This window comes from Poecilia reticulata, chromosome 16 (genome assembly GCF_904066995.2).
Source record: "Poecilia reticulata chromosome 16, P_reticulata-male-v2, whole genome shotgun sequence".
Classification (NCBI taxonomy): Eukaryota; Metazoa; Chordata; class Actinopteri; order Cyprinodontiformes; family Poeciliidae; genus Poecilia; species Poecilia reticulata.
Window position 1 is genome coordinate 20,528,324 of NC_088845.1, and position 22,735 is coordinate 20,551,058.

The 22,735-nt window shown below is 40.7% G+C and overlaps 1 protein-coding gene across 1 annotated transcript; it reads left to right on the plus strand.

Moving 5' to 3' along the window:
* The first annotated feature begins 629 nt into the window (after positions 1–629).
* Positions 630–22,153, plus strand: znf1035 (zinc finger protein 1035). The gene is made up of 4 exons (XM_008432361.3): positions 630–1,175; positions 10,699–10,753; positions 12,686–12,743; positions 12,830–22,153. The coding sequence occupies exon 4, from the start codon at positions 12,871–12,873 to the stop codon at positions 21,622–21,624; it is 8,754 nt and encodes a 2,917-aa protein (XP_008430583.2). The 5' UTR covers positions 630–1,175; positions 10,699–10,753; positions 12,686–12,743; positions 12,830–12,870; the 3' UTR covers positions 21,625–22,153.
* Positions 22,154–22,735: the final 582 nt, after the last annotated feature.

Below are 22,735 nucleotides of genomic sequence, written 5' to 3' on the forward strand. Positions count from 1 at the left end.
ATGCTTACAGAGGGGAGCTGCGCTACCAGAGAGCATCAGGGGTGGACTGTGGAGGATTTGTACAAATGAATTTCTGATATAAACTCATTTTGATCCAGTCTTGTATTTATAGGTTGTAACATATGGATTGCTTGGTACAAGTGTTATTAACCCAGCTCGGGAAAAGAGGGAGAGAGGCAAAAGCACAAGCCAAAAGGAGACATTTAAAGGTGTCCGATGATCTCGTCTGTGACATCTGTGTCTGGTTCTTGTGGGGGTGAAAACGATGTTGGACCATAAAGGAAAAAATGTGAACTGTGTGGTTCTGAATAAATTCCTGTTCATCTGAGTCAGGACTGGGCTTAGAACACTTTTCCTTCAAGGTGCTGTTTTTCTATTGTGATCCAGTTCTTGCACATACCTACCCCACCAGAGGGGTTTTCAGATAGACAGGCACCAGAAGGAGAGGCGCCATTTTAAAGTCCTGCACACAAAATGGTGTACGCAACTTAACCCTTTCAATCCCAACCCCCACACAACTCCACCAGAGGTTCTTGGGGGGGGGTTCCTGTGACAGCAGCTGCTTGTGTAAATACGGATAGAAGGGTTATGAACGAGCACAGGGGGAGGGCTTCAGTCATCCGAGGTGCCACTGTCACTGCAACCTTCAGGGGCTTTGTACCTTTGCAGGGAGGGAACCACAGTGCACCAGTCCACAGGGGAGTCGTGCTACCGCCCCAGCAGCCCTCCCAGAGCCGAGAGACCGTTAGGGGGCGGGCTTTCTTGGAATCCCCGCACCTTGTTATTGGCTGTTGGGAGACGGTTGTGTAACGTACGCAAAAGTCCGTGGTCATTGTTCGTAAATACGCAAATCGAGATCTAGAGCTAGCTCCGCAGTCCGGCTAATTACATGCCAAGTTGCCCCTCGTCGAGGAGAAAAACACGCAAGGGTTTCTGATCGAGAGGTCCAGCATCGGTTCTGAGACCACAACGGTTGAAAACTGCTTCCTGGCTGTTTTTAATGAGGAAGAAGGAAGGAAGACGTATGTAAAGTGGTTTCTCTTTTATTCCTGACAAATAAAGAGAAAGGAGTGCAACGTGTATTACGTGATCGTTTCACCACAAAGAGCTGTAGCTGATAAACCTCAAAGGACACCTGGCAGCACGGATAAAGATCATCACGGATCCGCGATCTGGTAAGAGCTCCTTCTACACAAGCTATTAGCTGCTCTGTGTTACAGCTAGCTAGTTAGCAGTATGCTAAGCAGTAAGCTAGCTTCAGTCTGAGCAGCAGCAAACATCATTGAAAAATTGTCAAACACGTGGCCGGAGTCACAAAACTCCCTGCTGCTGTAGTTCTGCGCGTTTTATTAATCTGGCTGGAGTATGCTGGTGGCATTTTAACCACCTGTACTCCCACTAAAGCTACAGTGGTTGACCATAACATTCAAGCTAGGAGCTACTACAGCTCTTCCAGTCTCACAGACGCTGAAATTACATGCTATTTTTTTCCTCCCAAATTAAACCTTATTTTAAGTTCAAATTCACGAAGGTGTGGATGATTGTCAGCTCAAAGACGCAGATCTGATGCACACATTTACTTGGTAAATCATCTCAAATGCTGCATTTTTGTTTAAATCGATTAGTTATGTGATGGAAGGTATCAGGTCTTGTTGGAGATGAATGAAACGAGGAAAAAAGTCATGCTTATTTATTTGTCCCACAAATGAAGTAATTTTCAAAGTTCTGCAGAACAAGGTCTTAAAATAGAAAATTAAGTATTTAAAACTTCAATGCACTTCCACAAGGATAAACGCAGTGCTTGTTGACCACAAACACAAACTGACATTAAACTTTTAAATTTTGTTGAGGTACTAGTCTTAACGTTGCCATGTCCCGTTTTTATTTTTATCTGGAGCATTTTGTTAGACACGTAAATACTCAGCAGGTGTATGTAAATGCCTAAGATTGTAACATCTGTAAATCTAATAACGAATTAATAACATTAGTTAAACACTGTCAAATATACACTGCTCAAAAAAAATAAAGGGAACACTTTAACATTTAAGTGAACACTGAAGTGTTCCCTTTATTTTTTTGAGCAGTATATATATATATATTGGCAGTCTAGATTTATATGTTTTCCCATTTATGATGGCAACATGTAAATCTCGGCTGAGGTTTTTTTTTTTTTTTTGGAAGAGTTTCTTGGAAAAATAATCTCCTCTTTAGCTTGTTTAACCCATTATAACCATGTAAAATGTACATAAATTGCCCTTTTTACTCTGGTTACCTTCAATGAGGTTCAATGAGATTCAGTGCAACAAGTTGCTTTCAGTTGTGATCATATTTCTAAGTTGGGTCCAGCTGTGTGGACCTCTATCTGTATGTCCACATACAGCTGTGCTGTTTAGGCATATACAGCTTAATAGGTTTGGTGCCAAAGTTTGGCTCCCTGTCTTACACATGTCATATGTGACTCTGCTTTAGTACACTTGACTCATTTTATGTTCTGCAAAAGTCAGACAATGATATTCATTTGAATTTGGTAGGTGGCAACATGGAAACTTCAAAAACATGCAGATTTAGGGAACTTGGATTGGTGATTGACTACATAGGTAAACAACACTTTAGAACAAGCATCATTATGTAGACTAGGGAGCAAATTAGACAGTTTGAGGGATCAATTCGTGGAGAACTTTAAAGCATAATTATATTAGAAAACTCTATGCCAAGCTCTGCACCATTTACGTCCTTTGTCAGACTATAGTTCAACTGCAAACCTACGAAAACATTTAACACCACATTCAGAAGAAAGCTAAGACGTAACGTTATTCAGAACTCAACACCCCTTTTGTGACACCTGTGGGCTGGAGATTACCCGTTCCAATATTACTGCACATTAGTGCACAAGGCAAATCCATTAGGACATGAGCAAGTAATATAGAGAAACTTGATTGGTCAGAATCTTGACCTCAACCTGAAGACAAACCTTTGGAATGAGTTAGACCAGGGACAACAAGCTAAAGCTTTCATTTCGCATTGGTGTCTCACTTCACACAATTCCCTCCTAAAAGAATGGTCACATATTCCTTCAATCACTCTCCTCAAAACCATGTTGAAAACCTTTTCAGAACAGTTGAAACTGTTTTAGCTGCAAAGGTTGGTCCCAGCGCCATATCAAATCCTTTGTATTAAACACATGTCATTAATATGTAGGTCTGTGTTACAGCAAAAAAGGTCCATATGTGACTATGTGCCATTCTCAGACTTTTATTTGTAGTAAAAAAAAAACTGGAATATGTATCCTTTTCCTAAGCAGCTATTTACTATTTTTGTTGGTCTTCCATATAAAACTCCCCCCAAAATGGACTGAAGTTTGTCTAAATATGAAAAGTATCCATACGCAAGGCAGTTTTCTTTTTTTCTTTTTCTTTTTTTGTCATCCGACTAGCTAAAATAGCATTTTTATTTTGAATTCTTTGTCTTTGGTAAACCATTGGTAGAGAGGTTTGGCGTGACTCCCAAGACTTTCTGATTTTGGATCTGCTCTGACTTGCCCACAGCATCAGAAGGAAATGAACCGCTTTTTCTGAGACCTGTTACTGGTCAGAAACTCATTCTTTCCTAAGCTGAATAAGATTGAAGGCTTGCCATTAACCTATCCAGTTCACCAAGCCTGGAGCCCTGATCACTGTCCTCTGAGGTGTGACTGTAGCTGTTCATTTTACAGGAAGCTTTACTGTCACGTGTTTGAAGCAAGTGCTGTCTACACAATCACAGCAACTACGTGTGCCTTAGTGAAGCACCATCTTGGTGGGATGAATATAGTCTTTGTCAGCCACAAATATAAATGTAAAATAGTGATTGCTTTATCTGTTTTATGGCTAACTTTATTTTGCTTGGAGTACCATTGTACTCAACCTTTGAGTATTACTCCAATCTTGTACAATATTGAAGGGTTTTTTTACTGATCGTAAAGGTTGCACCTTTATAATTTCAGAAGCAGAAAATTAGTTGTCACATGTCTGTATCTGGGCATTCAGGATCAATCTAGATTGGTGGTGAAGCTCTGGTTATGACAAATCACACAGGGGAACTTTGGCATAGCAACAACATATCAAGGACGTAATATGTATTGAACAGTCAGATGCTCCCCTCAGAGTTAATTGTGGCCTTGGAGAGCAGTTCAGAAAAGGTTTTTTTTTCGAGCATCTTAGGCTTTGGGATGTAGTGCCCTGTTTTTGCACAATAAATATCCATAATGCCCTTATGTGAGATTGTAACAGGGCCGCAGGGGTCTGATATTTTATTTTGTAGGTACAATGACACAAATGATACTGAAATTTATATTTCTGTAACGCTAAACAAAGTTTCCATACAAGCCGTTATGATACTCTATGGCAACGCTGCACAGTACAGTATGGTTGGCAAGAATAATTAGAAGTGTGAACAAAAGCATTTCAATACCTAAAACATGTAGCAGATTTCTTCAGTATAACAACAATTTCTCCACTCCTCAGATGGCAAGATACTTTGGAAAATTGCCAAACAAAACTTGAGCTGTAAATAAGTAAGACTAACATACCCATCTCTGTGGTTCATCTTCCCCATGTTCAAGCGTTTCCAGAATATTTTTGTTGAAATACTGTCTGACCTTGATCACATGATCATGTAGTATTAAAGGGTGGTAATCTTGAGGCACTTGACAGTTTAACTACCAACTTCTATGCATAGTAATAATGAAGAACAAAAGATGCTTTAGTTAAATGGGTAAAAAAAATCTGACAATCGAAATGAAACCACATGCTTAAAAAATCCTTAAGTGTGTCAACATCTCTGAAAGATATGTTTGGAGATATTCACTAAACTCATAGACAACTGATTGAACTAACAGGTAAACGCGTCCAAAATCTTTCATCTTATCAGTGTCTCAATCCTTCTTAGCACCACACATTGGTAGACACACATCAGAAAGTGCATAACTTTGCAGTTGCCTAGGATTTTATTGCAGTGGTTGTCCTTGCATCACAGGTTAGAGTTGTACTGCCAGCTTAGCGATCTTGTGACTTTGGTCACATAGTGTGGAGATTCCTATATTAATTCCTGATTCTCAATGACTGTTGACGTTTTCAAATCCTTTAAGATAAGAGCTACGTAAGAGCATTAGGTTTTATTTTCCGAATTGTTTGACTGTCCTTTGGTTTACAGTGGGAGGCACTGTAAACCTGAGTGGAAGAGTATAAAATTGTTGCTCATGTTTGTCATTTTTCCCTCAAACTTTTCAGCCAAGTTTAAACACAGCCTGCTTATGATGTCTTTGCAGGGGGTTTTTTTGTTGTATTTTTCCTTTAGTGTGCAGCGTATTGGGCATTTTTTCTTGCTCAACCCATGCTTTGGTGTTTCTTGTTGGTGTGGACAAACTGTCCAGATGTGGCACTTGTGAGCTCCAGAGTTCCATGATTTGTTTCTGTCTAAATTAGGTGATTAACTTAATAGGAAAATGGCGTCTCATTAATCGATGGATCGGAAAATAGATTTTGTCCCCTGCCTCTACTTTATATGATGTAAAGAAGTCTTGACTGCCGTCCTTTCCCACACCTACAGGGCCATACAGTGGTTGCACCTATCACAGCCTTCTTGCCTATATGTTTTCTCTTTTTGATTGGTCAAAGAATTACTGTAGTATTATTAATAGATTACTTTGCAGTAGGTGGCCATGTAGGTGACGGTGTTGAAACCTAACCCTCAGTTTAATCACAAAAAAGACTACTGAGAAGCAGTTAGGGATTGCACTTTTCCTGAATCAAGGTTTTTGGCATCAATTAGTTGGCTATGCTTTGAGACGGGCATAGTTATGCAAATGTTCTCTAACATCAGTTCTACCCAGTCTGTTGGCTACAGACTGGGTAGAACTGACCTCCAAATGGTTGGTCAAATCAGTTCCTTAAGGATAAGTCTTTGTATGATTTTTCTGTCCTGTGATGGAGGATTCACATTCCAAAGCCATGTGCTTTCACCAGATGGGGGAGGGGAGGAGAAACACAGTCCCTTGCCAAACTTGCTGAGCTCTTGCAATAAGCTGCCAGAACCGTTGGTCAGCAACTGGAATGACATAGACAAGAAATTCATATGTTGAGTCCATTGCACTTTACCCAGAAAGGGAAAGAACAAAATGGTACAGCTCCATTGGGAATAATCAAGGCTTTCAAAGTCCAAAGCATGGTAATTTTTTGCTCACTCTTGCTTTCTCTTGCAAGCATTTCAACAATCACTGCTCACCTGTTCCCACCTGATTTGGACCACCTGGTCTTGTGATATTCCCACTAGTCACACAACATTCTGTAGATTTTTTTTCTTCCTTTTTTTTCCTCTTTCAGTGGGTTTCTTTGAGGGGGATTGAGTGTGTCTGAAGTGCCTCCTTCAGGAGACAGTGGTAGGCATAATGTGGGAACTACTTTCTCAAGCAACATTGTGGCTTTTTGTTTGAGGGGAATGTCTTCCAAAAGTATTCACACCTCTTTACTTTGCAGTAGGTGACCATGTAGGTGGCCATGTAGGTTCCACATTTAATCACATCATATTTTTCAATGTACTTAATTCAATTAATCAACAACACTATTGGTATGAAAGTGAAAGGAATAATGCTAAAAACTTTAACATATCTGAAATGTTTGCACACATTTGTGTTCAGACCCTCCTGAGATATTACTTTGTAGAAGGTTTCAATGTAATTAAAGCTACAAGTCTGTGGGGCATGTCTCCACCAGCTTTGCACATCCATTTGTTTTGACCTGGTTAATTCTTGCAGGGTTGTAGTGGACCTGCGAGCTGTGTCCAGTGTTCAGTGGCCAAAAGGCAGGTCACACAGGACATACAGGATCAACAGCACACACGAGAGGAATTCATAGCAGCCAGTTACATAGTATGCATGTTTTCCTTTTGAGTGTTGAAGGAAACTAGAGTACCTGGAGAAAATCCAGGTAGGTGGGGAATGAACATACAAGTTTCATACAAAAAACCCTGGAATAAAATATGAAAGCAGGATTTGCTGCAAGGCAACTAGGCTAACAATGTCACCAATCAGCCCTTTGTATAATGTCTCAATTATTTTTCTAGTCTTCCTCTCAAAGATTCAAGCTCAGGAAGATTTGAAGCTTCTATGACAATCAACTTTGAAGTATTTCCTGAGATTCTTAACTAAGTCAAAGATTTAGGCTTTGACTGGGCCATTGTACATTCGGAGTACTATTGAGTCATTGGCCCCTTGTTCCTTGGCAAGTTTCACTCTAGCCAGTTTGTGTCTGATTTGTTCTTACCAACACTATAATATGGGCAGAAACGTGAAAACATGGGTGGACCGTGAGCATGCGGTTTCTTTGGTTACCCATTGATATTGTCATTTGCAGCAGCACTCAGTTGGGGAACTTTGAGGTTGTGCTTAAATCAATCAAGTGTCAAGGAGTGAAGATTAAAGCCTAAAATTATATTACAACTCATCCTCCATCTGGATGGAGTGGCTGAGTCAAATAAACCAATATTTCAATTTGTCTTATGAAATTCTTTGCTGACCAAACATAATGAAAACTATTTATCTTGCAAGGTCCAACCTTCACATCCAGCAGTGATGTAAACCACGAGCTACTCAAGGAATGCAGTCTGCTTATCAAATCAAGTCATGAAAAACAAGGAAAATTGACACAGGCTCTGCTAGTGAAGACAAATCCGGCCCAGGGTTGACTGAACTGGTGAAAGCCACACACCCTTGGAAAAGGGGCTCTGGTCTTTTTCACACAGCATTTTGGATGTAGGCCAAACAGCTTGGTATTGCTTCATGTTTGCTCTGACCCTTACTTACTTAAGTTTTCCCTATTTTCCAGCAATGTCTTTCTTCTTTTCACTCTTTAAAGAATTCTGGATTGATAGTGTAATAAGAATATTTTTCCTTTCTACAGTTTTTTTTCCACCTGAGCTACGAATCTCTGCAGTACCTTCAGAGATTCCAGGGATGTATCAACTTCTCATATTAATGCTCTCTATGGTTTGCAGTTTTTGAGAGGAATGTCTGTAGACTTTGAGTCTGAACCTGGTCAGTGTGGCGCTGATTGAATGACAACCTTGCGTTTGTTGATCTTCCTTAAGGCAGTTGAGGCTACAATGTTACTGTTAGGCTTTTTAAAATTAGCTCAAGACCTGTAAAGAACCAGACACACAAGATCAATGAGGTTTTTGTGCCTTCCTTTGCAAAGAGAAAGATTCGCAACCTCTAACCCACTCGGGATCAAAGATTGGTGAGCTCTGCTCAACTCTGCTTGGGAATTGGCTTTTATTATGATGACCTTCTTCAGTGGAACAGTGCTGAGATAACAGAACAGATGGACCCCTTGAGTGGGAAATTACATCATAGATAAAGAAAGAACCTTAAAGAATAACTGGTCAGAACCAGTTAGGTAACTGAACACATTTAGATAAAACACTCAAGTAAAAATGATAAAACAATGATTAGTTTTACCCAATAGTTACTTAGCACTATCAATGTGTGCATGGATGGAGGAGTGACTCATTGTGGTGCAAAGGGCTTTTGATAAATTGCTTTACAAATGTTGGTCATTTACCATCCAGGACACTGTAAATCCTAAAAAGTTACCATGTACTATGAGACTCAACCCTCTTTGCATAATGGATCCAGAATAATTGGCTACTAGGTAGGATCGTCAATTTTACTGTATCTCAAAATAATGAGTCAACTAGTCACAGGTCAACTTCACAATCATCTGATTTTTCAAGGATCTCAAAAATAAATTGTCCTAAGTCTTTGATTTTTAAACTCATGAAAGCGTAGAACTTTGCTTCTGGTGAAACCAAACCAGTGTAAACAGGTAAAGTCTTGCAAATTGGGAAGATCATTGTTGAGACTTGTACTATTTATGCTTCATGCATGACTAAGTTATCAGAGTGAAAGCAAGAACAGCTCCATAGGGTGGACAGTGAATTAACTTTAGAATAGACTAATCAAACAGGTCTCTCCTGTTCACCTGTACTTAAGGCAATGGGTTGTAAGCAACTTTGTAGCTACTCTGTCTGTATGCTAGAAAAGATGGTTAGCAGTGTTTCTCCTTTATGGAAACAGGTTAAGGAATCTGCTTTTCTTAAGGAAGTATTTGGAGTTTGAAATGATTGAGGCTCAACTTCCTATTTAGGAAAAAGACTATTTCGGGCAAAGTTTTTTTTTTTTCATCACACCCTCTAAATTCTCCAGGATGCTTAATTTGGAGCAACACACAGAACCATAAAGTTTCAAACACCTCTGTGGTAGAGTCAGAACCGCATGAGCTAGTTTTATTCATGTTGATTGTGTTCAGTTAATGTGACCTTGTAGGATTTTGACTGCAATGCATTTAAAATGGTGAGCAAATGCCTTATGCGGGGTTTTTTTTTTTTTTTTGGCTCATCTAACTTACCTGAATTTAAGGAATTGTAACATTATTTTTGATGTTCTTGCTACAGTACTAATTAAAGAGACTGTCACTTTAACTGTGAAAAAGGAATGTGGTTAGAAATTTTGTTTCAGCATGGCCAGAAATGTAAAGGGAATTATTTACTCATAGAAATTTGCTAACTTTCTCTATATGTGTAAGTCCTGTTTTGCGCTTCTTTGTGCTGACCTAAACAACAGAAGTTAGTAGTAAGTTGGTGATAAACCCCTGAAGGCCACAGTTGAGGTTTGTAAACATGTTGCCTTGTGAAGTAGACCAAATATGGCAGCTATCCTCTGGAAGCTGGTGAATATCAAGCAGGTGGAATTTCTGCTACATGTTCTGTGTAACTGAAACTTCCACAATGGCTGGACAATATATTGCTAATATATCATGTTATTGCACTTTGCTGACTATAATAAAATTGATTACAGGCAGAAAGTAGAACCAGCAGCACTATACTTTTAAACCTATTGAGTTGAATTGCATGTGCCTATGCTTGACTCTATGAACCTTGCGCTGTGGTGCAATAGGAATTTGTGGAACATTGAACATGGTGTGCTATGGCAAATTCTCTCACAGGCAATTGCAGCAGGATATCTGAGACTGCTGTTGGAAAGAATGAGCGACTAGTGATGGTGTAAACGGCTTTTTCACAAGCACCCAGCTGTTCTCTGGATCATAGCTTATCTGAATTTTGTTTTCCTTTGTTTATTCTATTCGTCTTTGTCAGAACAAGACTGGTAGTTTTATTATTGTACTCCACTAGGGGTGCACCAATATGATTTTGGAAGATCAGTGATTGGCCGATACTTGCATGTGATGCCAAGCTTATCCACCAATCCTGTCTACCTGTTTTTTAGGCAAAGGTCTAAAAACCAACCACTGTCCTCATTTTTGTTTTGCCGTGAGAGAGGTTTGACTGATAGACCCACTCACCAAGTCACATCTGTATGTTTGCAGTTAACAATAATCAACCTTCAACCTTCTCGCTGTATTTAATAACATTTCGAACAACAACAAAAAAAAAATAGGCAGCCAAAATTGGAATTGGCAGGTCAGGCTTTTTAATGATCCACCATCGACCAGATAACGGCACTTTTCTGATCGATGTGCCCCTAATCACTGTAGTACAGACATCCAAAAGCAGCAAGATCTGTTGACTTTTCAAAACAAAAAAGTAGTTTTACTGATATTATGAATGCATAGTCTGCTAATAACAATCCTTTTATTATTCTTGCAGATGGTTAGGACCAGCTTCCTCAAGATTCACATACCAGGAGACGCCTTACCATCAGGTAACGCTTTCGAATATTTTGCTCCTTTGTATCATAGATATGTTTTGTCTAATGCATACATTGCCTTGAATTTAGTTGAGTAAACAGACGAAAAGAACTAAGGAGAGAAAGAAGTTGGCCTATTTAAGAATAAAATTGTGTTATTACCTAAATTAATTCTAAAATGTGGAGTACACAAATCCAGACTTGGTGTAAACTAGAGTTGAGGCTTCTTCAGAGACGGTAGGAGGTGGTCCATTCCAAATGCTAACTCACACTTACTTGTGTGCTCTTCTCTTTAGTACTCTATTTAACCTAATGGCTTCTTTCCAAAGTGGTTACCCTTTAGTGATGAAACTGGTTCATCACTATAAACCAGTTTCAGTGATTAAGTAGTCAGTGTTCACTCAGCAGCAGTTCGTTGTGTTTCCACTCTAGTCCAATCCGTAGCTGGACTAGAGGAAAAAAACCTTCATTCACTGGTCAGCACATGGTAAACGGCCAATCAAAGCATTATGAGTACCTATGCATGTTGAGTGTTGGGATGTAGCTCTAAATCATGTTTGTGACCAATTTCTTGGCAGCAAGGGCATCAACACCATTAAGACCATCTTGGTTTGCTGGATGCCTGATTTCATGCCTTTAATATTTAAACAGGTTGTGGTGAATTGCACAGAGACGGAACCGAGCTAGACTTTAACCACGAGTAGTTTCTTCTGCAGCACCAATGCTTGAAAATGAAACAACACTCTGCTGGTTCCAAGGAAGTTTTGAAGGTCCTCAGCCATGAGCTTTGCTGTAGTATTGCAGGGTGGCTGGAAAGGGCTTAGACCGGTTGGAGAGCTAGCTGGTTCTAGATGGGGGATTCATCCACCCCTGTGTAACAGTACCACACAGCAGAAGGGTCCTGGGGGGTGAGATGGTGTAACTTGAGCCCCTTCTGCATTATCAAGTTTCTGTAATGTCAGCTAATGTCTCGTTCAGCTCCATCCAATTTCAATGCGTTTCTATTTGCAGTGTATGAATGGTTGTGGTTTTGAGTTGTAATCAAGATATATTCATCCCATTGCGTGTGGCGACAGCAAGAGCTGAGGGGGGCTACTGAGTGTTGTAAAGGGGCCACACAGTGCTTTGTCTGCAAAAATTAAGGCAAAGGAATCTCATGGTGCATTACTTTGTGCACTAGTCCTGTCTATAATTTAAATAAAGCTCTGAAATCCATGAAATATTTTTATTGCATGCATTGCTGCAGTAGTCCATGTAATAATAATAATTGTTATAATTGTTAGTTGAGATTGAAGCCTAAATTAATGTTACATTTCACCCTATGTCTGGGTGTTATAATTGCCTAAAAAAAGCCCAGATACTGAATTTGTCTTATGCAAACTGCCAAAATGTCAATTCATTTAAAATTTTGGTCTCATCTGGACAGAGTACATTGTCGTAATATCACATGCTTGTTTAAATGTTGTTCTACAAACTTTAATAATATGCAAGTGACCAGGTAAACCATGTAGTATGAGCTAGTTTTCCATGAAAAAAGTTTGCCTGCTAAAAACCATGTAGTATGAACTAGTTTTCCATGAAAAAAGTTTGCCTGCTAATTCCAGATCTTTCTCAAGCTTTCCACAATGGGTATTTGGCTCTTGGAGATCTGCGACCAACGAGCTCAGTATATTTGGGAATAAGAGCACAAAGTTCTTGAGAAAGCGCATTGGTTATGCGAGTCATGAGTTGCTGACTGTGTGTTGTAATGAGATGCCTTTTTAAAAACAAAACTTAGGTTTGACTGATGTTGTTTTGCACCAAGAGGCAGGTTTTCTAAGTAATTATTTTAGAAAGATAATTACTTGTAAAACTGGTGATGTGTTAAATACTTATTTTAACAGCCATACTCTATGACTTTGAAGAGACGAGGAGTACTGACAAATATTCCTACATGTTTTAATGCAGGCTGCCTACCAGATGAGGCTCCGATAACCTGGGATGGTGCTTCTTTGTCGAAATAGAGGTGAACAAATATTCTTTTGCTGTAGGAGATTGGTTGTCATAGATTTTATGAAAATATTTGTTTTTCTCTTGTCTGTGTACTTTCAGGATTGGATGCAAAAACCAATATCGCCTGGTCCTGCTAAAGAATGGCTCATGGCTGGAATTCATACTTCCCAAACATTCCACCTCGTTCATCAGATCCTCGAAGGAGGACGGCGGACTCGGGTAGACCTCTGTCCCAGCATATAGGGAACTTCACTGGACATCATGACTTCTCCGGTACACGGGGCTCACGAGAAGTCCCTGTACCACACACAAACTTCAACGCAAACTATTGCAGAAATAACAGTTTTGAAGCTCCAAGATCAGACTGTGCCTATAATAGGTACTATGAAAGACAATGGCAAGCTGATAGACAACACATGGGAAGGGATTACCCACAAAGATGCAGGAACAGAGATTTTCCCAATTATTCTTCAAACCAGTTTTCAACATCGGGATCGTATCATTCATCATTTGCACCAGATTTTCATCATCCTAAGCAAGACCGAGACATGCGGAACATGTCATATCGTGGGAGCTCCTCTGCTACAAACAACTACTCTGACACTGATGCAAGGGAAGCAAGGCCCTCATGCAAATTCACTCAAATAAATGTTTTTCCTCGGCCTAAAACGGACATTGTTTCAAATGAAAGCTCAACAAAATACCTTTACCCTCCAGCTGGAAATCAAACTTCACAGAATGCAAGACTGTGTCCTAATATGTCAGAGACAAGTTCATTTTCAGTCAAAGGTTACAGGGAACACAACCACTCTTCTGCTACCTCTTCTGATGCAAGGACGAAAGGGAATGAATGCGATGGAAATGTTTATCATCATCCAAAACAAAAGATTGACGGGGACAGAGATCTTGCAAAAGCTGCATATTCAGACTTCCAAATGACTGAGAAATGTTCTGGAGATGGAAATCGTCAGCATCTAGTGGACAAGGAGGATGAGTCTCCAAACTTAACTGACTCAACTGGTGATCAAGACCCAGTTGTAAATGACAACATGCTGCAAAAAAGTCAGGCCTTAGAAAGCCTTTGGGAAAAATCAGACTCATTGAATGAGGAACTTCTTAATGAGAAAACATCGTTAAGTCCAGTTTCCACTAATGGTGAAGATGAACTAATAGAAAATGACCAACATGAAAGAGGAATCCAGGACGCATCTTACCCGCTGACCCTGAATGAAGCAAGTTCTTCAGATCGCAATGATGATGAGCAAAGTGAAAGCATCTCAAGTAGCAACAACCCTGACTTAGAGTTCAGTTTGCAGTTACCTGAATCACAATCCTGTGAAAGTCTTCGTGGAGTGAGTGATAGTCATTCAAGTGACTCCAATGCAGGTACAAATATTTGTCAAGAGAAACAGAAAGATGAACAATTTTCAAATTCAGCAGTGGAGGAAAAGTCAACTCTTTCTCCAGACGTAGATTGTTGCAGGTCAGGTGATACGAAGGGCCAGTCTTCTGAAGAGATGATTGAACGTAAAAACAAAGATGGAGCCAGTGATGTAATGTCATCGCATAGTTCAGTTACAGATGAACGTCTCCAAACACACAAAGAGGCTACAAGTACAGCAAAGTCAAACATGAATTCCGAAGTTCCAGATTGTTGTGGCTCCACTGCTATCAATGACAGCATTTCGAAGAATTCTAGTCCGAATAATTCCGCCTTGCAACCTTCATCTTCAGGTACTGTCGTTGATCCTACTGTAGAAATGGAAAAAAGGAGCCCATCAGAAAAAATAACCCCAATTTTCTCCCAAGGTGGTTGTACCCCTAATCTAACTGACTTTATTTCTGATGACCTTGGTGACAAAAACCATAACTGTGTGGAAGATCATACAGAATCCGCACTAAAACAAGGTGATTTGGACACAAACTTGCACACAGTTCCTGAAAATGAAAGCCCATCAAAAAAGATTGCACCAAATTCTCCAAGTCAAGGTTCTAGTCCCACTCTCACAAGTGAGACTATCTCTGCGGATACTATTGATATTGTCAGAAATTCGGACTTCCCTTTAAAAGAAAATAGTTCAGACACAGACTTGCATACTGATGAGGAAATGAGAAACCCACTAGACAAGGAAGCTCCAAATTCGCCTTCAAATCCAGAATCTAGTCCCAGTCCCATTCATGACACTGCATCTAATGATAATGATGACAGCATTAATCATTCAGAGCTCTTGCACCCTAATGTCTTGAACACAGATCTGCTTCCCAGTCATTCAGAGGAATGGACAAGTCCAGTTGAGAGCACAAAAACTACCTCCCATACAGATCCAGAATGTATAACCAGAGCTTTGAAAACTGAAAGTAACACACAAGATTTCAGTGAGTCAAAGTCTTGTTTACAACCCGATGCAGGATTTGATGTCAATTCACTGTCGGAAGAGAAATCAGACAGTCAAGAGGAGAATACAAATTCAGCCTTCTTCCAAGATCCCCATAATTCAATAAATGACAGTTTTTCAACCCAAGAACAAGCTGAATATGATTTACATTTTCCTGAAGATACAAAGGACTCATTTGAAAAGTTGGATTTCTCCTCGTCAGAACCAAGTTTATTGTATGGGGAGCCTCTCTCTGGAGATGAGTCTTCATGTGGCGATGTTGAAACGTACAATACCTCATATCAACTTCAAGAAACACCAGGGGAGAGACCTGATGAGGACCCACTGGACCAGTTGAAACCGCCATCACCTCAACTGACTTCTTCCATATGTATGAGACCCTTCATGCACCCCGTTGTTGTATTGATGAACATGGAGTCAACAGAGATAAATAACGCCTACAACTGTGCTGATTGCCTACACACAGCCAACAGTGTAGATAGTCTAATTGAGCACCACTACTGTTGTCATCCAATGCCAAGTTATCAATTTTGCAAGACGTGTGATGTTTATATGTTGAAAAATAAACAAGACAAAGACCATTTGTGTGGTGAGGTCATCTCAGAGAAGAAAAACTGTGGTCGGCACAAGTGCAGTAGGTGCAGACTCTTATTTTCCAAAAAAGTTCACTACATCAAGCATATGCGTGATCACACTGGTCGAACACCTTATAGGTGCATTGGGTGTGGTGTATATTTTTCACAGTCTAGTGCTCTGAATCATCACAGAAAAGTTCCTGGGAGGTGCAAGCAATCTCTGTCAGCTAAGAAGACGGACCCTGTTGTTGTAAAAACCCCAAAACCAACCCAGAAAATCCAGGCTCCAAACCGTTCATATAAAAGCATGACGCAATGTTATGTCAGGCTTCTTGACATCTCCAAAACGAATATATGTCATTCTTGTGGCAAAATTTTTTCAACCAAGAGAAAGCTCAAAAAACACATCTACAACATGCACAAAAGGAAAAACATGGCTTCCTTGTCCTACACAGCTGAGACTAGTTCATTATATAAATGTCCTCTATGTCCGCGACTTTTCAAGTATTCCTACAACAGGGCTCGGCATTTACGTTTCTGCATCCAAAGTGCAATAAATGGAGACAAGAAGAAAGTTGGTGACAAATATGTCTGTCCCTTGTGCAAGGCTGCTTTCACAGCAGCGTCCAACAGATATAGACATATTAAACTAACCTGCCTGCGAGAAACCATTAATCACCTCGCAAGGGAGAGGGTGCGATTACGTAAAACGTCTGGGATGGAAAATGAGCAGAGACCAAGCTCAAAAGAATCTGTACGCATAACACAAGAGAAGGGGGGAGAAGCAAAACAGCAGGTACCCCAAAGTTCAGGAATGTCCCGCATTCAGTACAAATGCAATCACTGTCCAGCAATTTTTTCCCATCCCTCTGGAAAGTACAGACACATGAAAAAACACGAGTTATTTAAGCACACTGGTAAAATAATCAAGTATAGGAAATCTGTCATGCCCAAACCATCCTCTCCAGATGACACAGTAACCGAAGAGAGCACCAGTCAGCCAGACATTGCAGAAGACTGCCCAAAACCTACTTTGACCTGTCGCTTTTGTGGACTACATTTTCATGTTCTGTCGACACTAAAGAAACATGAACGCAATCATCGTGGCGAAAGACCATACCGCTGTCTGGAGTGTAGAAAGGGATTTAAGAAACTTACTCATCTGATTAGTCACAGAGTTGTCCACCAGAAGAGGATACAATGCACAGTTTGCAGAAAGATTCTACCTACAATTGGAGATTTGATCCAGCACCGAAGCTCCCACCCTAGAGAGAAAAAGGGAATGCTTCAATGCCCAGAGTGCCCAGCAAAGTTTCAGTATCCGGTATATCTGTTTAGGCATCTTCAGACGCACAGAAATAAAGACAAATCCATACGTAAGTCTGAAGGGGAAACTCTTATGAAACCACAACAGTCCTCGGAATCTGTCAAAGAGAAGAAAAGCCACAAGTTGTTCCGATGTTCGTTGTGCAAAGAAACATTTGATGATGCGCAAATACTAAGAACACACTCCCTCACACATATTTCCAAATCTTCTTTAAACCAGTGTCCATACTGCAAGAAGAAATTTACAAGTCGTCATTCTCTGATACGTCACATGGTTAAGCACACCGGGGACAAACCCTTTTCCTGTGTCAACTGTGGAAGACAGTTTTATAAATCGATATACCTCAAAATTCACTCAGAGACCTGCACACCTCCAATAAACAGTCCCCCTAAAGTAGAAGACACTAGTAATCTGATGAACAAACGATATTGTTGTACAATTTGTCCCCGCAGATTTTGGAAAAAAAACCGTTTACAAATGCATTTAATTGCCCACAAGAATAAGTCACTCCATCAGTGTACAAACTGCAGCCAATACTTTGGAGTAAACATGATCTCTCGTCACAAATTGCTTTGCATCACTACCCAAGAGAACTCCTCTGCTGATCAATCAACTAATGGTAGTTTTGAATCAAACTCAATCCAAGTGAGTCAGAAAAGCCAACAAACGCCTTCAAACTCCAATGCAAAGAACCTGTTCAAGCTTAAGTGCTCCTACTGCCCAAAGCGATTCAGGTTCAGATCACTTTTACTTCGACACAGTGTTACACATACTGGTCTGCAACCCTTCAAATGTATACACTGTAACCAAAGATTCAAGAATCAAACTCTGTGTAAAAATCATGAAGCCTTTTGTGACTGTAGGTCAGAAACATCTCAGCCAAAGCTCAAAGTGAATGATGAGGCAGATATGACATCACAAGAATTCCCATCGGAGGCTGACGTTGAGTTGAAATGCAAATTCTGCACCAAGACCTTTGTGAAAGCACGAAGCCTGAGGCATCACATTCTGACACATAACGAGGTGAAGCCGTATCGTTGCAAAGCCTGTGACAGCTGCTTTTCACGATATGATCATCTTAAAGTGCACCAGGCTCTGTGTAAAAGTAAAAAGACACGGCTAGAGGTGAGAATCCCCAAAATCAGCCTGGAAGATGTTGGAAGAGGTTGGCAAAGTAAATGCTACCTGAGGCCGCTTGATGAGCAAGAGACTTTTGAATGCAAGGTTTGCTTGAAAAGCTTCCCAACTGAGAGGAAACTGTCCAGACACAATACTATGTTCCACACTGTAAAGAAATTCAAGTGTTCACGTTGCGGTTCAGCCTTTTCTCACGAGAAAACTCTGAAACAGCACCAAAGGGTGAAAAGATGCAAAAAACCAACAAATGAATCGCATACTTCACTGCAGGAAAGTAATCAACCAACTGACAATATTGCCAATCAACTTGATGGCGTAAGGAAAAGGATTTTGGTGAAAATTCATCCTTTATTTAACAAAGACTTGAAGTTTGTATGCAGCTACTGCCCCCGTGCGTTCAAAAACAGCTGGCAATTAAATGTGCACACACGGTTACACACGGGGGAGAGACCGTATTCGTGCAAGCACTGTGGAGAGAAATTTATTAGAAGTGATTATCTTATACGTCATTATCCCAAGTGCAAGGACGCGACTCAGCCGGGCAGTGCTCTCTGCGACAGGTGTGGTGGATTTTTTTCTGAAAAACAACTTGAACACCACAAAAAAACTTGCATTCTAATCTCAAGCTCACCAAACATTTCTAAAAGCAAGCAGGCATCCCCTCAGGGCCCACCAAAAGGCTTTTCATGTGCATACTGCAGTTCACGGTTCTTGCTGTTTTCCCAACTCCAAGAACATTTTTTAAGTACACACACGCTGGAAACGGATGCTCAGCCCATGGCAGCTGCTCCGCTGCAACAACTTCTGTCCAATATCCCAAAAATTAAAGAAGAGCCTGTGGATGAAAGTTATGGAAAAGCATCCAGTAATCATGCTGGTGTATTGTCCGAACCAGGAGCAGCTCTAATGTCTGACACCTCAGATCAGTTTGTCTGCCAGCAGTGTAACATGCGTTTCAATAACAGAGCAGGACTAATTGGTCATCAGCGTGCGCATGCAACAAAAACACCATACAACTGTAAAAACTGCAACAAGGGCTTCTGGAACAAGACTCAACAGCGCAATCACATCAGAAAATGTAGAAATGTTACCCAATGCCTGGACATTCCTGTTAAAGCAGAGATTGATGATGCGTTTGTCTCCAAGTCCAAAGATAATTTCAGAACGGTAGCAACAACAACAAGAGCAAAGGTTTCACCAACCAATGTCACCTGCAAGGAAGAGCCAGAGGATGAATCAACACAAAGCTCCTATGGAAATCGGGACAGTACCAACTCCAAAGCAGAAAAGAAATCTGTACAGTACCAATGTTCAGAATGCGAGAAAAGCTTCACTGATGGTCTGTTGCTCATAAGTCACCTTGAAGACCATGGAAGGGAGGAACAAGAGAGAAGAGCAAATAAATGTTCCAAATGTGGACGAAGGTTCTCTAATCAAGGAAACCTGAGAAGACACATGAAACTGCATATGGCCCACCCGAGATACTTCTGTTCCCTTTGCACCAGGGTCTTTAGCACCATGTCTGAGCTTGAAAATCACAACACAAGTCATGATAGTAGTAATAAGCCCTTTTCCTGCAAATTGTGTGAGCAACGTTTTTTGACAAGGCTAGCCTTATGTGAACATTACAGTGGAGAGCATGCTGATGAGATATTTCATTGCCAGTGCTGCAGCAAAGTGTACGCATCCAAAAGGTCGCTGTATAGACACTATAAAAAATGGCATCCAAAAGAAATTAGGGACATTAGGAGTGCAAATCTGCAAAGGGGAGGTGCTGACCAGCAATCTAGCAGTCATGTAAGTACCAACGGTGACAGTGATGACGATCAAAACCTTGGCAGTGACAGCGATTCTGACTCTGCCCCTTATTTCCCATGCCATGTGTGTGGGAAGACATTCCCAACATCTGAAAGTCTTGAGGATCACCAGTTGTGTCATCTGGGCAAAAAGCCACATGAATGTGCAGAATGTGGTAAATGTTTCTTCCAGGCATCCCAGCTTCAGCAGCATCAGCGTATGCATAAGTCTGAGTTTCAATGTCAGACATGCGGGAGAGGATTTGTTACGCTCTTTGCGTTACGGAACCATAAGCATTCTCATGGGAGGAGTCGTCCATTCCGTTGTTCCAAATGTGACCTCGGTTTTGCTGGACCCACACAACTAGCGGAGCATATGTCCACCCACCGTGAAGAGAGCTTTCCATGCGATATCTGCAATAAGATTTTCCAGAGCAAGAGCAGCAGAGCCGAGCATCGGAAGATCCACTCAGTTTTAGGTGACGGTGCCTCACCTTCAGGTTCAAAGGGAGAGCATAAACAGTCTAAAAGTGTGTTTGGATATAGCACAGAGTTCAGGTACCGCTGTGGCATCTGCAATGAGCGCTTCAGAGATCCAGAAGAACTCTCAGAGCATGGCTGCTTGGAAGCTGTAGAGCGACCCTACATTTGCACAGAGTGCAATAAACATTTTCTTCATGCATCTCACCTGAAGAAGCACCGGAACACCCATCAGCTGTCATGGTCTGATCGGGAATATCCGTGCAATCAGTGCAACAGTAGTTTTTCCTCATCTCAACGCTTCCTCCGTCATCTTGAAACCCATGTTGGCACAGCAACCGGAGACGTTCAAGAACAAGACTCATCAGATGGGTTCATATGTCCAGTTTGCCACCAATGTTTTGCCAGTGCCACAGAACTGATCCATCATTTTCCAACGCACCCTGATTGTACGCCTGAAACGGAAAAGGCTAAATGCGACGCCACTGAAGGTGAGCTTGAAGAACATGAACTGGTTCAGCCTACGACACCCGCTGAATATGAATGTTCACTGTGCAGTGGAATCTTTCTGGGGAAAGAGGCTCTTCGAGACCATCTATGTGCCTTGCAAGACCAGAAAGAAGTGGAGAATACAACCTCTGATCTAGCTGATGCAAGTTCAGCTCATCAGGCTGCATGGGACGAAGAGGAAGTGGACGTTACTGGAGAGGACCTGTACAAGTGCCATGAGTGCACAATGCAGTTCTCCTCCAAAAGCAGCCTCCTGGAGCATCAGAACAATCAACACTCCAACAATTGGAAGGAGTTCAAATGTGAGACCTGTGGAAAGTCATTCGCCAAGAAACGATATCTCAGAAAGCATCAGCTCAGACAACATGGTCCCAAAGAGCATGCCGCCACGACAGCCGACCTGGACAAGACTTTCAAGTGCGTCCAGTGTCGAGCCAAATTCTACACAACCCAGGATTTATCTGACCACATGAGACTGCACGCTGAAAAACAAGCTGGAGAGTACCGTTGTGACATGTGCTACAAGTCATTCAGCAAGCGGGCACTCCTTAGACAGCATCAGGAAAGCCATGTTGGTGAGGTCGTGTACGAATGCACAGAATGTGACAAAGCTTTTGCTTTTCCTCACCTTCTGGAAGAACATCAGCATTCTCACGCTGCACCCTCTGAGTAATGGTTCCCGATCGTCTAATTAACTCAAGGTATTTTATGGTCCCCTTCATGCCTTACTTATGTGTTCTTCCAACTCTTTGGACCTTACTTGTTGCATATTCATAAAGCACTTGACTTTCGTCAGTATGTCAGAACATCTTTTTAGTTAAACGTCTTAGTTTCAGAGACAGTGTTTGTAAATTGTGTTAAAATTGTTGAATTATTGTTTAAGAAAATAAATATTGACCAATATGTCTTGGTTAACGACCTTTAGGTTTAGCATATTTTATTCACAATGTGTAAATTAGGGTTTACCCTGGTAATTGTATTCCTTTGATCCCCCTTTCTATGCTATTACTATTCCTGTACAATATAATTTTGTAATTTTCAGTTTATTTCTTGTATGCCTTTTACAATTTCTTTTTTGATAATGTGAAAAAGTCTTGTACAGACACTGAAAACATGCTTTGATGGAATGTTATTTTCACCACCTGATACTTTTTTTTTCTTAAGGAAATTAGTTAACGCAGTAAATTCAATTCTAAAATCCATTTGTATGTCTGGTTTGTTTCTCTGTCCTCCTTTTTACTACCTCAGAAGAAGCATAATAATTTGGTGTAACTGAAGGATGCTGATGGGACTTAGAGGCATTTGGAAGTATAGAAAAAGTAAAAATACAACAGATGTGGGTAGTTTTTTATTAATTGTTACATAGATGTGGGCCATATCAAAAGGATGTTTTGCTATCTGCTTAAAGATTTTTTTACTAATCTGATATGTGAGCCTCATCCGGATGCATATTCTAATTAAATATGTAGTGTCATTCTACAGACAAATGGGAATCTGAGGGATATACATCTGCTGAAATGTAATTCTATATAAACAAACACAACTTTCAGACATCTAGCAAAGTTTAGTAAATCATAAAAAGGTTTACTTAATTCCCTGTTTATTACAGGGCTTAAAGAGCTCCGGCCGGGGGCCGGATTTCCGGCTTTTGACCAAACGGTCCGCCTCAACCAAACTGTAGTCTCCGGGCTTAAAGAGCTCCGTCTACAAAGATGTCTGCCAGTTCTAGCTTCCGTGTTTTTGACCAATGACTGTAAAACGGTTTGTAGAAAAGAAGCGCATGC